The sequence below is a fragment of the Tasmannia lanceolata genome, unplaced genomic scaffold (genome assembly GCF_043159265.1).
Source record: "Tasmannia lanceolata isolate RefF3 unplaced genomic scaffold, GAP_Taslan_0.1 ptg000015l, whole genome shotgun sequence".
In the NCBI taxonomy this organism is placed as follows: Eukaryota; Viridiplantae; Streptophyta; class Magnoliopsida; order Canellales; family Winteraceae; genus Tasmannia; species Tasmannia lanceolata.
Window position 1 is genome coordinate 38,207,893 of NW_027518692.1, and position 14,553 is coordinate 38,222,445.

A 14,553-nucleotide genomic window follows, 5' to 3' on the forward strand; every position below is an offset into this window, starting at 1 on the left:
AAAGCTCAGATCGAACCTCCCACCTCAAGGTCAAAGTACAGTCTTTACCGATTGAGCTCGAGGTTGAAACTGAGTTTCTTCCCTTTTCCCTTCCAAAACCCTATACTATACAATGTGAGTAAGACATAGGAGACTCTAATGGACGGACCAATTTGTATATGGATTGTGACCCTGTGCTTAGAATGTAAGATCTGAAAAGCACCCCAAAAAAAGTTCTGACCGATGACCAAGACATGAGGAATGATAGAATGAAGGGCGCCCTTTATCAGCTTCAACGTGCCCCTATTGGTTAATTTTTGCAAAGAGTGGGGCCAAAAAAAATAGATGGTGGTTAAAACAGTGGAAACTGTGTTGACTTTGCATAAATCAGCCAATAGGCTCTGTCCACTTGCGTTCCCGGGAAAGCAAATCCCTGGAAAACAGCCTTTTTTTTCCTTGACAAGACAGAATTCTGGTGTTCACTTGCTTTCCCGAGAAAGTAACAAGCCTAGGTGGAAAATGTCAAATAATGACATGTAAATTGCCAAAATGATGTGGAAATATCTATTTTCTCACAAGTGTGGGAAACCAAATCCCACTATTTTGGTCGGATTTGCTTTCCCGGGAAAATTAGTGAAAAAAGGTGAGCAAGCAATTTCTCGGGAAACCTTTTCCTGCACAGTTCCTGCGCACGTGAACAGGCACGGGAAACCTTTTCCTACACAGTCTCCCTGAATTTCTTTTCCTAATGCCACGTTAGATTCCCGGGAAACCTTTTCTTTTCCTTTCCTGGAAAACAAGTGAACAGAGCCATAGGGAACCCTTGAAGGCTTGAAGCTTATTTTTGCAGGGGCACCTTTCATTCTATCATTACATATGGATCCGTTCATTTGTTGGGCTACAGATGTAAAAAGGCTATACTCCATAGCTTAGCTTCGGTGCATACTCTTTTTACATTTTCGTCCAACCTTTCTATCTTTTTAATACGTATTCTTTTATTTAAGGTAGATGATTTTTTCATCCCCTGTAGGATTATTCACCCCTCTTGTAACGTGATTTGACGTCAAAAAGGTTAGAGTCTGCCCACATTCACATTACAGTGGGCGCATAATCCTACAGTGGGGGTTAAAAAATCAGAATGAGCTTTGATTTCTCAAAATGAAGAAGGAAAGAAGAAAAAGTGGGAAAAAAAAAAACACTATCACAGTAAAGAAACTGAAAGGAAATGAAAGCTTGTCGAGGAAACCGCCAAATCTCACAAGGTCTTCGTTTTTTCTTCTGTCATTAGTTTTCTATTTAAGAAATTAAATCGAGTTTTTAGGGAGAATGTTCTGAGAATTAGGGTTTCTGCAACTCGTTCCCTCTCCGATCTCGTCTCAATCTGCTATAAAAATCGAAGAATGCTGCAGATCCGATTATCTCCATCCCTACTCACCACGTCAAAATCGAGAACTGAACTGATCTTTACTTCAAACTTCATCCAAAAGCCAGAAACCCTAGCTTAATCACCTTACAAAGAAGAGATCTCGTATGAAAGGTAAGACAAATGCACAGTACTAGTTGTTTTTCTGCAGGAATTTAGGTTCTGGATTGTTACTACTTGTTCTTTAAGTTTGGATTAATAATTTGAAGATGGATTTACAGCTCTACTTTTTATTTTTTTTGGAACAGGTGCATTTCTGAGTATTTTTTAATTGGTTTCTCAGTATATGGTACTGTGATATCTGTGAATGTAGTTCTAGTTTCTCCTGAATTTCTGCTGAGATTGATGGGAATCTGATTTTTCTCGGTTTTCGGATTTGGATAGATTATGTGTTTTAGGATTTGATTATGTGTTTAAGGGCATTTGTAGTTTTTCTTTTGTTTCTTAGTTCATAAAGAATTAGATTCTGTTATTCGGAGTGGAAATGAATTCTCAACCTATTGAGAGATTCAGGATTCAATTTGGTATTTTTTAGTTCCTTGATTGAACTAAAGGAGTGTTTTGTTGTTGTGGGTTTTTTGGAGTTTTCTCCATTTTGTGAGAAAAAATGGGTTCATCTGGTCGAGCAAGTTTGAAGAGGAAGTTACATTTGTGTTCTGCTGGGTTTTGGAAATAGGGGAAGTTGATTTTATGTAAGTGGGCATGGTTTTGTGAGAAGGACTCTGTATTTAAGTTGGTATTTTCCCGGGGTCTTTTGTGGGTTTGTTTTCCTATTGCTGGATATAGGTTTAGAATCTCCGTAAGCGGAATTCGGGAATTAACTTATTTCTCAGTCTAGTGCGAGACGATGTTCATTTATATTGTGGGTTCATGGAGATCCCTTTTTTTAGAGAAATTGGAGTGAGATATCGGTGAAAGGAATTCTGGCGGTGAAGATGACTCCTTCCCCAGCTTTGAGGTTCTCTCCAGCGAGGGACCTCAGAACAGAGAATCACAAACGGGGACGCAGTCTTGAGGGTGGATTACACCTCAGAGGCAAAGATGACGACCTCACACTGTTCAACGATATGCAAACCAGAGAAAGGGACACTTTTTTGCTGCAATCATCCGATGATCTCGACGACTCCCTGTGTAATTTTTGAAACCTACCTCAATATGATGCTTTCTTCTGTTTATATTTTAAGACTAGGGGATTTAGTCTGGTCTATACCACATTTTTTTCTTCCTTATTGTTATCTGTTATTTTTCCTCTCTTTAAAAACTTAAAAAAAAACTTAAATTCTCTTCCACAACAGCAAAATTGAGATACTTTTCGGACTTCAAGCTTAGCATTTCCATTCCGGTTCGAGGAGGGAGCAGTGATCTACTTGATGCAGATGGTGAGAAAAACGACTACGACTGGTAAGTGGTTTTCCCACTTAATTATGCTTTTTTTTTTCTTTCTATGCTTTTAACTCTAGATAATTAAAACTCTACTTCTTCTTGAATTAGCCCTGAGATCATATGCATAATTCTTAGATTCTTTTGATCTATGATCGGAAGTTGGATATCAGAACCAGAAGAAATGGAACTTACACTGTAATGATATTTTTTACACTATAAGTGCTCATATGTCGTCAGTCCCTTTCTGCATCAGATTGATTTTTGGAGCTAGAATGTTAACTTTGAAATTAGAAAGATATTGAATGTTTTTTAAAAAAAAAAAAAAAAAAAAAAAAAAAAACTTGTGCCACCTTTGTATTTAACTGCACGTGGTACTGATGGGTGGTGTTCATGACCTTCAGGCTATTAACTCCCCCTGACACCCCACTTTTCCCTTCCTTGGATGATGAGACTCCACCAGTAAATCTTGTTCATAGGGGTAGACCTCGAAGTCAACCTATTTCCATCTCAAGAACGGGAATGGTATGTCATCTGTTGCTTTTCTAGACCAAGTAGTTATTGTTCGTTTGGCAAACTCACCCTGCATATTTCATAAATTTATCACTTTATTTTTCTCATTTTTGTAATCCATATCTGGTTGCAGACAGAGATGAGTTATAGGACCACTAGAAGTAGTGCAAGTCCACATCGGTTAAGTCCATCCCCTCGGTCTGGTAATAGTACCATTCAATCGAGAGGAAGTCCATCTTCTGCTTCTTATTCCAGTCCAACTCCTGTTCGACGGCCTACGAGTCCATCGCAAAGGCCATCTATGTCCCAATACAAACCCTCAACACCTGCTCCAAGGTCTTCTACTCCCACACTCCGGAGAATGAGCACATTCTCTGGATCGAGTAGCCAGGCATCTTTGTCTGGAAAAAGGGGGACCTCTCCAGGAAAGTCAAGTCGTGGGAACTCTGCCTCACCAAAAATACGAGCATGGCAATCGACCCTCCCAGGTTTCTCCGCTGATATTCCCCCGAACCTTCGGACTTCTCTATCAGATCGGCCGGCATCGCGCACGAGGGGATTGTCCCCAGCATCCATGAACGGGAGGGATTCATACTCGAAATCTGGAAGGCAATCAATGTCTCCTACTGCTAGAAGTGCCAGCTCATCACACAGTCACGATCGTGACCGCTTGAGTTCACAGAGTAAGGGTTCTGTAGTGTCATCCTGCGAAGATGATATGGACTCTCTGCAGGGAGTATCAGTTGCAAGGAAAAATGGGCCATTGCCAAATATCAGAACTGTGGCATTCTCCAAAAAGACATCCAGGACGTTGTCCACAAGTTCTGTTCCCAAAAGATCATTTGATTCTGCTATGCGGCAAGTGGTATGTTCTCACTGCCCAATCAAGTGTGATCACACAAGTATTCTTTTATCATTTAATTTGTGCAGATAACTAAAAAAGACATAATTTTGATGCATTTGTTTCTTCATTTTGGCTTGCGCATGGCTGATAACGGCTACTTTGATTTCAGTCAGCTCCAAGTCTCACCCAAAGTGAGAGGCTGCCTGTTTTTTATTCTGATAAGGGGTTCTTGGGAACTTGTGCGAACATTTTTATAGAACTCAATGATTAGGGGTGCAATTTGAGTCGGGTTGGGTTGAGCATTTGCTAAAAAAATGAATAGGAATCAACCTGAACCTGACCCAATTTTAAGGTAAAAGCTCAACCCGAATTCCCAAAAATCGACCCAAGTTGCACCCCTATCACTGATTATAGTACGCTGTTTATTGTTAATCACGCACAATTATCTTCAGCTTATCTTAATTTTAGGCAGGTTATGTTCTTCTCTGTGCTTCATGAACGGGGTAATTATGTATTACATGGAAAGAATAACCAAGAGAATAGGGCAGCTAGCCTTACTATGTCCATGTCATTTTCTGATCGCTATTCATTCAGAACTTTTTCTTATTGATCCTCTGTAGATCGATTGTCCAACAGTCGCAGTCTGCCATGCTTCTACACATAATTTTTTTTATTATGAGCAAATTCTACTTAAAGTTATGGATTTGTTCTAGTTGTGTAAAATCCCATGGCTGTCTAATTACATCACTGCGATGAATTTTGAGCAATTTGAAGAGTTGGGAGATCCATCATAACATCATTAACTTTCATGTTTTTGTGTAGGATCATCATAAAAGTCCTCAGAATATGTTCAGGCCACTTTTATCAAGTGTCCCAGCTACCACCTTTTACGTTAGGAAAACAAGCCCTGCATATCGCCCTATAATCTCTAGGAACTCTTCGGTCACAACTAGCAGTAACACTAGCTCCGACCTATGTGCTAGTGTTGCACCTGAGACTGAGGGTAGCGACCATGATCAGGAGGATGATCTAAATAGTGAATGGCGAAAGACACCATATCCAGACACTCAAGAGGAAGTTTTTATCTTTGATAAGGTTGGGGAGATAAATGAAGACACTGCGTATGAAATCTGCGATGGAAAACAAAGCAATGGGCATGGGGAATTTGATAGAAGCTCTATAAGCCAAGTTGAGCCAAGGGAATCGGAAAAGTTAAACAATAGCTGCACTACAGGTGACCATTCAGAAGTTGATTGTTGTGAAATGATCACATCTTGTTCTAAATGTGGCCGTAAGTTAAATGTCGTTGAAACCGGTGATGAGAATGTTGCTGTCTGTCAAGACTGTGCTGAGAATGATGGACTGTTGACTGTAGGAACTCAAGAAACTCCATTTGTCTGTCAGAGCGGCTTGGTTCGCCCTGATGTGGCTTTGGAAGAAAATATGTTGTGCAAGGAATTAGAACCAGAGACGGTAATCCCTGGATTGCCGGAAAAACCTAGTAGTGAAGCCATGTTTGACCAAAACGAAAGGAATGATGAGAAAGGTAATGATTTCTTGTCAGATAGTTGTCTTGTAGGGCTGATGGTGGAGCAGCGGGATCCGCAATTTGATGGGCGCGAAGATGTCACTTCCAGCCAATCTGGCAGTGGGACCGTAAATCAGCAATTGCAACATTTTAGTGCCCATCCAAGCTTAAAGGTTGGCAGTTCAGAAGGTGCAGGTATTACTGTACTGCTGAAAAGGTCAAGTAGTAGCAAGTGGCCTGTTGTACAAGGGAAGGCATTTACTGCAATAAATCTACCTTTTGATGATCCCTCATATGCAAGGGATATTGCGAATACTATGAGAAGTTTTATTGAGCATAGCAGTGTTTCGGCTTCTTCAACTGTTGATTTGAGCTCATGTAGACAAACAGAGAGCCGTTTTCAGCAACAGATAAGCGGCAGGAAAGCTGACTCGGAAAACTCTCGAGATGACACGATTGTGATGCCTCCAAGCATCAGATCGTCCTTTTCTGGAATTTCAAATAATGCACATGAAGCTTTGGTTTACGCCAAGAGCACAAGTGGAGAAAATTTTGATGATTTTGTCCAAGTTATGGAATCGGAGGCTTCAGAACAAACACAATTAGTTACCGAAGAAAAATCCACAGCCTTCGAAAATACAGAAATAATTGACAGAGATTTATACTGTAACAGTGCAGGGCTTCTTGGGGAAGATAATCAGGACCCAACTGATAGTTTCAGGGTATTGGATACTTCTGCCTCGGAATTATCAAGCCAACCAAAATGCATCCAGTTAGAGGATATGCTCAATGGAAGTGTCTGTGGAATAGATGGTTCTGATGGGCCCACACATGGGTCTTCAGTTATGATGTTGGAAGAATTGGAAGAAGACCATAGATGTAGCATATTTTCACAAACTGACTATGCAGCCTCCCCAAATTCATTGTGCATTGATGAAGCATTCCAGGATCCTTCATTTTCCACGAGATTAGAAAACGATGCATTTGTTGCAGCTTCAGAATCTGGCATCTTGGATCATTCCCATTGTATTAATGGTATGCTCTGCCCTATGTGTTGATTCGGTTGATCTCTTTTTCCATTTTGTGTACCAAGTTGCTATATCCATTTCTTTCGTACTGAAGTTTCTTCTGCTAATCTACATCTTTTATTTCAAACTATTAAACATTTGCTTGCTCATATTTCTAGATCCTATTCAAACAGACTTTCTTTCTCATCTGCAGAATTCTCAATTGCGACTATATTGAAACCGGGGACATTTCCTAGTATTCTTGGTTCTCACAATTAACTTGTAGCTTTGGTCTTCTTTTAGTATTGATCATATGGAAGCTCTGAACAAGTTAATCATTACTGGTTTCATCATTTACTACTTTTTACATATTCTCATGCTGAAAATGTGAGTATGAACAACACATGTAAACTGACTTGATGGAAATGTGCACTTTGATTGCTTGCCTTGAATTGCTCATAGATGATCACATACTTATGACTATGTGTGGTGTTAGGGATACATGGTGATGCTCTTGATGAGCCTCTTTCTTCGACCAAGGGCCATGCAAACAAATAAAAAAAGTAGGGATTGAAGAGATGGTCCTTGGATTTCACTTGCTGATGTCATAATGACATTGTACTGGCATTAGACTACGGGGCACCCACTTAATTTTGATCAATTTAATGATATGACTGTAGTGGGGTTGATGCCATTTCAAAAAAAAAAAAGATTAATAATGGAGGGTTGCACAGTATGTTTGATCATCTACGTGAAGTTTTGACATATGATGATTGCAACCCTCGCTTGCGTAGAGCTAGATGATCAATTCATTCAAATATCATGTGGGGTTTAAAATAATGGAGGATATGGGGTTTTGGTATATGACGATTGAAACCCTCACTAGGGTAGAGCTAGATGATGATCAATTCATTCGTATAGCACAATTGAGCTGTGTTATTGAATTAAGATTTTGATTCCTAAGTTCCGTGGTAGATTTAAGAGGAAAGACTTTCTAAATTGGTTTTCAAAAGTTGAAAACGATTTGAATGCAAGGAAGCTCCCTATCACAATAAAGAAGTTAGTTGCCATTTGATTCACAAGAGATGCTCTTTTATGGTGGGATGAGCTTCAATACGATCAATCGTGTCACCCTCAACTTTTCAGGTTTCGGTTTCTGTATGTGTTTTGGACCTTTTGATCATGACAGAAATGGAAACATATCAGTTTCGGATGGAAATTTCGGAGGAAATTATAATATCACAAAAACGTATGGAAACATATTCAAATGGAAGATATTTAAGATGAAACTTTAGGAAGTGCTAGAGTAAGCACAAACACACTCAAAGACCATCACATAAGTAAAACAAATCACCCATAAAGGTTTAACAACATCAAACACCTAGTGACATGTGTTGTCATGCATCTCTAGTAATTTACTTATATGTGATGCACGGCTTGTGTTGTCGTGCATCACACACACACACACACACACACACACACACACACACACACACATATCAACATATACATACATACATACATACATATGTAAGAGAAATTCAAAATCTAAGGAGTTCACTTATTAGAGACACAAGGTGATGCACTTGATGAGCCTCTTTATTCAACAAAGGGCCATGCAAACAAATGTAAAAAGAAGTAGGGATTGAAGAGACAGTCCTTGGATTTCACTTGCTGATGTCATATTGACATTGTACTAGCATTAGATTATGGGGGCACCCACTTTATTTTGATCAATTTAATGATGATGACTGTAGTGGGGTTGATGCCATTTAAAAAAAAAAAAAAAAGACTAGTGGGGTTGATGATAACGGAGGGTTGCACACAGTCTATTCGTTCATCTACATGGAGTTTTGAAATATGATGATTGAAACCCTCACTAGCGTAGTGCTAGATGATCAATTCATTCAAATATTACGTGGTGTTGATAATAATGGAGGGTTGCACAATTTCAACTTCTTCATCTACATGGAGTTTTGGCATATGATGATTGAAGCCCTCACTAGGGTAGAGCTAGATGATGATCAATTCATTCTTATATCACAATTAGGTCGTGTTATGGAATTAAGATGGAAATTCCTAAGTTCCATGGTATATTTAAGGCGAAAGACTTCCTAAATTGGTTTTCAAAAGTTGAAAACGATTTGAATGCAAGGAAACTCCCTATCACAGTAAAGAAGTTAGTTGCCAGTTGATTCACAAGATATGCTCGTTTATGGTGGGATAAGCTTCAATAATTTCAATCGTGTCACCCTCAAGGTTTCAGGTTTTGGTTTTAGTATGTGTTTTTGACCTTTTGATCATGACAGAAATGGAAACATATCGGTTTCAGTTGGAAACTTCGGTGGAAATTGTAATGTCACCGAAACGTATGGTAACATATGCAAATGATAGATTTTTTTTTTTTGAAGAACACAAATGATTGATATTTAAGATGAAACTTTAGGAAGTGCTAGAGTAAGCACAAATACAAACTCAAAGACCATCACATAAGTAAAACAAATCACCCATAAAGGTTCAACAACATCGAACACCTAGTTACATGTGTTGTCATGTATCGCTAGTAATTTAATACTCTCATTGAAATAGAAAAACCCAATCTAACAACTCTTTGAACTATGAAGAAGGCTGTCAATACTCGTAGGGCCCGGGTTACCAAGGCTAGAAGCATCAAATTTCAGCTTAACGAAGCCAGGACTAGGAGACCACTTACAGGTTGAACAATCGGAGTGGACTGCACTCATACAAATCACATCCCACAAGAAGTGAACTGAAGACTCCAAAATGCCTCTGAATTCAAGAAGAACGACTGGTAATGAACCACATAAGAATTTATTGTTGAATGCTACACACCCTTCTGCCCCACCCCTTCTTTGAATATCCTTCTATTCCTCTCCTTCCAAATCAACCACAAAACTGCCGAGATAGGGGCTCTAGAGCAATCTATTCTTGATGTGCCATGACGCGAAATCCCAAAGCCTCAATAAGCTCCACAATATGATTTGGGAAAGCCAAAATCACCCTGAACAGACCAAGGATGAAGAAGTTGATCTCCCTGTCAAAGCTTCAATGAATGAATAGATGATCCGCCACCTCCTTCGCTACACAACACAAAATATCTGCTGATAAAGATCCTCTTACAATTATGCAAATGGTCAATCATAAGAATCTTGTCCAGATCATTCCAAAAAAAAAAAAAAAAATCTTGTCCAGACAAGCAGTCTTACAAAAGGTGCAAACATGATGCGGGGCGGGCGGCTTCCACACCCTTCAGTCGGAGAGAGAAGCGAGTGGGGCCAAATATCCAAAGAATGATCCAACTGTGAACTTCCTACCGGAGTTCTCAATCCAAACCTGCATTCCTCCCCCTGTTGTCTAATGAAGATCAAATTAAATCTCGCCATAAAATCATCTATGGTGTTGAGCTCCCTATCAAAGAAATTTTGCACAAATTGAACTCACCAACACTCACACATCAATCAGAATGAACTCTAAAATGCCCAGGGTAATCCGTCATCAAAGGACTGTCACCACACTATAAATCCTGCCAGAAACTAATTTGAGTCCCAGAGACCGCTCTTAAGACCGATCAAAATCTGAAAAATCTACATCAATCTTATAATATCTTTTCAAAGTGGGACTCCCTAGAATTTGTACGCATCCCAAGGCGACCACCTGTCAAGCTAGATTCATACTTCTAGTTGCAACCATCAGCCAAAGATGGCCTTTCTCTTCTCCTAACCTCCAAAGCCATTTTCTAAGAAGGGCACTATTCACCACTTCTCTTCTCCTAACCTCCAAAGCCATTTTCTAGGAAGGGCACTATTCACCACTTTATGGCTCGTAATGCCGAGACCCTTTTCAAACTTAGGCTATAGACTGCCTTCCTGCTGACAAGATGGTACTTCCTACTCTCCTTGTCATCGTAGAGAAAGTTCTTTTGGAGATGTTCAAGCCTATCAATCACCCTAACAAGATAGTGAAATAGAGACATGTTGTATATAGGAAGATTGACAAGCACCACACTGATAAGCATGAGCATTCCCCCTAAAGATAGAAATCCTCTTCTAAGGAGAGAGCTTCTACTCCACCCACACTGTCACTCAAATGACAGCCCATCATTGTTGACTTGGAGAACTTAACCCTTTGACCAGAAATTGCTTCATAACATTTCAATACCGTCTTGAGATCCCTCACATTTTTGACCTTCATGCTGTTGAAAAGGAAAGTATAATCAGCATATTGCAGGTGGGTTATCTCTGAGCTAAGGGAACCCATTCTAAAACCCTCAATAAACATTGGAGACACGAACCTTATACATCATCTGACTGAGTGACTTGGTCATAGTAATGAAAAGGAAAGGATACAAAGGATCGCCCTGCCTCAAACCCCCTGAAGATCTTATAGAAGCCTTTACGCGAGCTATTCAAGATCAAACACCAAACCGATAAAACACATCCCTAATCCAGCCACGCCATCTACAGCCAAATCCCATTCTAGCCAAGATATAGTCCAGATTATTCCACTCCACCCTATCATCCATATCTTCTCCATATCCACTTTGCACACAACACTACTCTCGTCACTCCTATGATACAAGTTGACACACTCATTATTGTCGAGATTATGCCCGCAAATGAAGGCACTTTTGCATTGCAAAATAAGTGACCTTAGGAGATTCCTAAGGTGGAAATTGCAAGCACGTCTGTGAGGATCTTATATATGCTACCCATAGTTTTAAAGCTCCCCCGCTTCATCGTGGACTCCCTCGAGTCGAATCCCTTTTACCTTGGCTGCGTTGTGTGTTTTGCCGCCTTGTTCCGCGTTTTTCCCTATAGAGTCAATAAAAACTCCTTTTACTCTCCCTCTCCCAAATTATGACCACGCCGACCGAGTACTCAGCCGCGTCAACCGAGTACTCGACCACGTCGTGCCGAGTTGATTAGGATTTCCTTAGGCCTTGTTTTGACCCGCATCCGCGTTTTGAAACATTGATGCTATACCACAACCCCAACACCCCCCCAACCAAGATCAAAAGACTGGAAATGATTTTCTGCAGAAAGAATCTGACACTGTCTCTGCATAAAATGTCAAAATGTCCCTATAACAAGCGACTATTTTGTGCTTGCAGGCCCCATCTTTCTCTCCTGGATGGTCTGTTGCCTTCAAATCTTATCCCTGCCTCCCACTTGGCAACAGGTTGATCTGTTTTAACCCATTTCACCATTTAACCATCAGAAAGACCAAAATGCCCTTTTATCCCAATTTGTCAAATTCACCCAAAATTGAAACTAGATTTCAACATTAAATTTTGTACTGTTCTTTTGGCCTTTCTAAAAGCATATTGCTTCTTTTAATTGATTGCATTAAAGCATAAATCCCCAAAATCCCCAAATTTTAACTTAGCTCCCCTGTAATTTGAGCTTGAAAAGTCAAATCCTCCACATTGGGGTGTTGTTTGAGTCTCATTTGAGGTTATGGACAGCAGACCTATTCTGGCTTAAGTATTTGAAGGGGACTGCATTTTTAAAACAGCAGTGAAGGTCCTAATCCATTTCTATCTGAGCCTTCTATGGGATTCTTAAGGTGCTGCTTGTAGGTGTTAATTTTCTGCAATTCTTTTGTAATGTTCAATTGCTTGTTCGGCTAAATTTTGCAGTTCCAACATGCTATTTGTGTGATTATAATAGCTGCACTGGTTAGACATTCCCTATAGGAGCCTCAAACCAAAAGATACAGTCTTCTACACCCACCCAAAGTTCTACCCATGGTAGACAATTATCCTACTTAGGTTCTTAGTGTCAAAAGCTATAGGATTAATCAACATTTGGCCTGTCCCCTCCAAACACGGCTACTTGATACTCTACACCCACCTAAAGTTCTACCCATGGTAGACAAATATCCTACTTAGGTTCTTAGTGTCAAAAGCTATAGGATTGATCAACATGTGACCTGTCCCCTCAGACACGGCTACTCGATACTCTCACCAGAGCCCCAACACCATATTTTGTGAAAACCTAGTCTGTCTCTGATGCATAATTGTGACTGCATAAATGAACAAAATATTTTTCTATTAGAATTCATGTCTGGTTTATTTAAGATGAGGACTCTAAAAATTCAGCCCAAATATAATACGAAGGACCAACCATTTTAATAGAGAAGGTAACAACTAATAGCCAATAGATGATCGACTGAGAATTTTGCGTGAGGTGAGCATTTTCTCCTTGTTCTATCCATAAACAGTTAATTATTGGTACAATTTAATAGCAGAGTCAACACCTTTCCTTGAAACTTGATATTCCGCTGTTAAAGAGCATAGCTTGCCCTGGAAATTATGTTTCCATTTTAAGAAATTTTCTGTTTTTTGTCAAAAGATTCACCAATGGAAGTGTTTTCAGCTGAACTTTGGCCTATAACTGTGGTTACTAGTATATTTTGTGACTTGTTCCTGGCTTTTGGCAGAAGGGTCTACTATAACAGTTGAGGGCCCAAAAGGATTTAAATTGAGAAGCCTAACTTTGGACGAAGCAACTGATACCACACTATTCTGCAGCTCTATCATTCACAATCTGGCCTATGAGGCTGCAACCATTGCAATGGAGAAGGACAAATTAGTTGCTCTCGAGGGTTCTTGGCCGACAGTTACTATCTCGGGCAAATCCAATTCCGACAAAACGGAACCACGAGGCAGGAGTTCTAGTAAACGGACTCCAAAATCCGTGAAGTCCAAACAGAGGCGTTTAGAAACAAACGTCAAGACCCCATCGCCCAAAATAGATGATGATGAGAAGACCCAAGACTCTTCGACTCGTAAAGGAGCAGGTCCAAACAAGGTTGACAGTACGAAGCCTCCGAAGATGGAATCCAAGTGCAATTGCACTGTGATGTAAGTGTTTTTCCATCGATCGAAAGCATCATTTTAAGAGAATCGCACGGTGATTTTCCTCCATAATTGAGGGTGCAGTGTTTTGTACTTGAGAAATTTCTTTGCCTTCCAATTTATTTGTAAGAAACACCACATTGTGGTGGTGATATAATCATGTAAAAAATATTGTCTTCTGGGTGATTTCACGAGAAGAATCAGAGTTTTGTGGCTGCTCTGCCAGTGTTCTTGTTGTTCTGGCTTGCCTCTGCTGTTCCTCTGTTTTGCTTTCCTATGAAGGAAAAGGATATGAATTGAGAGACAAAACATAAAAGTACCATGAGAGGCAAAACACAGTACTTTGGAAAATCCAAGACTTGTGTTTATTAATGGCTTTAACATATATTGATTCTTTAGGGGGAATGATATCTGAACTACCTTTTGATAATGGCTCTAATCACTTTTTTACACTTTTCTGATTGCTTGGTGAGAGCTTTTGGGAATTGTTATAGCCTTTGACAGCAGTGTAAATTGAAGAAAATAGTTCCTTTATCAAAATACGGTAGTGCGGATATCAATCCCCTTCTTTAAAGCAATCATACTGAATTTTGATAGGGGCAGTGATAAATCGACCCCCTAATATCGTAAATCGACCCCCTCTCCCCCCCCCCCCCCCTCCCCCCCCCTCTCTCTCTCTCTCTCTCTCTCTCTCTCTGCACTGCCCTATATGGGGGTCGATTTTAGATATATTGGGGGTTCGATTTATCACTCCCCTTTTGGTAGTGATTACTGGGTTTGGGAGGAATGCTTCAGTTTGAAATATAATAATAGTGGGTCCCCCATATAGGCAGTGCTGAGAGAGAGAGGGATGGGGGTCGATTTAAGATATTAGGGCTCGACTTATCACTCTCACCCCCGTAGTATTTGGCAGTGATTACTGTCCCCTGTTGGGTTTGGGAGGAATGCTTCAGTTTGAAATATAGTAATAGTGGGTCCACCTTTGAATAATCCAGACCA

The 14,553-nt window shown here is 40.0% G+C and overlaps 1 protein-coding gene across 1 annotated transcript; it reads left to right on the forward strand.

Annotated features, from left to right (window-relative positions):
- Window positions 1-1,110: 1,110 nt before the first annotated feature.
- On the forward strand, window positions 1,111-13,794 carry LOC143847116 (uncharacterized). The gene is made up of 7 exons (XM_077355803.1): window positions 1,111-1,516; window positions 1,651-2,533; window positions 2,698-2,803; window positions 3,187-3,307; window positions 3,429-4,160; window positions 4,962-6,702; window positions 13,137-13,794. The coding sequence occupies exons 2-7, from the start codon at window positions 2,338-2,340 to the stop codon at window positions 13,562-13,564; spliced, it is 3,324 nt and encodes a 1,107-aa protein (XP_077211918.1). The 5' UTR covers window positions 1,111-1,516; window positions 1,651-2,337; the 3' UTR covers window positions 13,565-13,794.
- The last annotated feature ends 759 nt before the right edge of the window (window positions 13,795-14,553 follow it).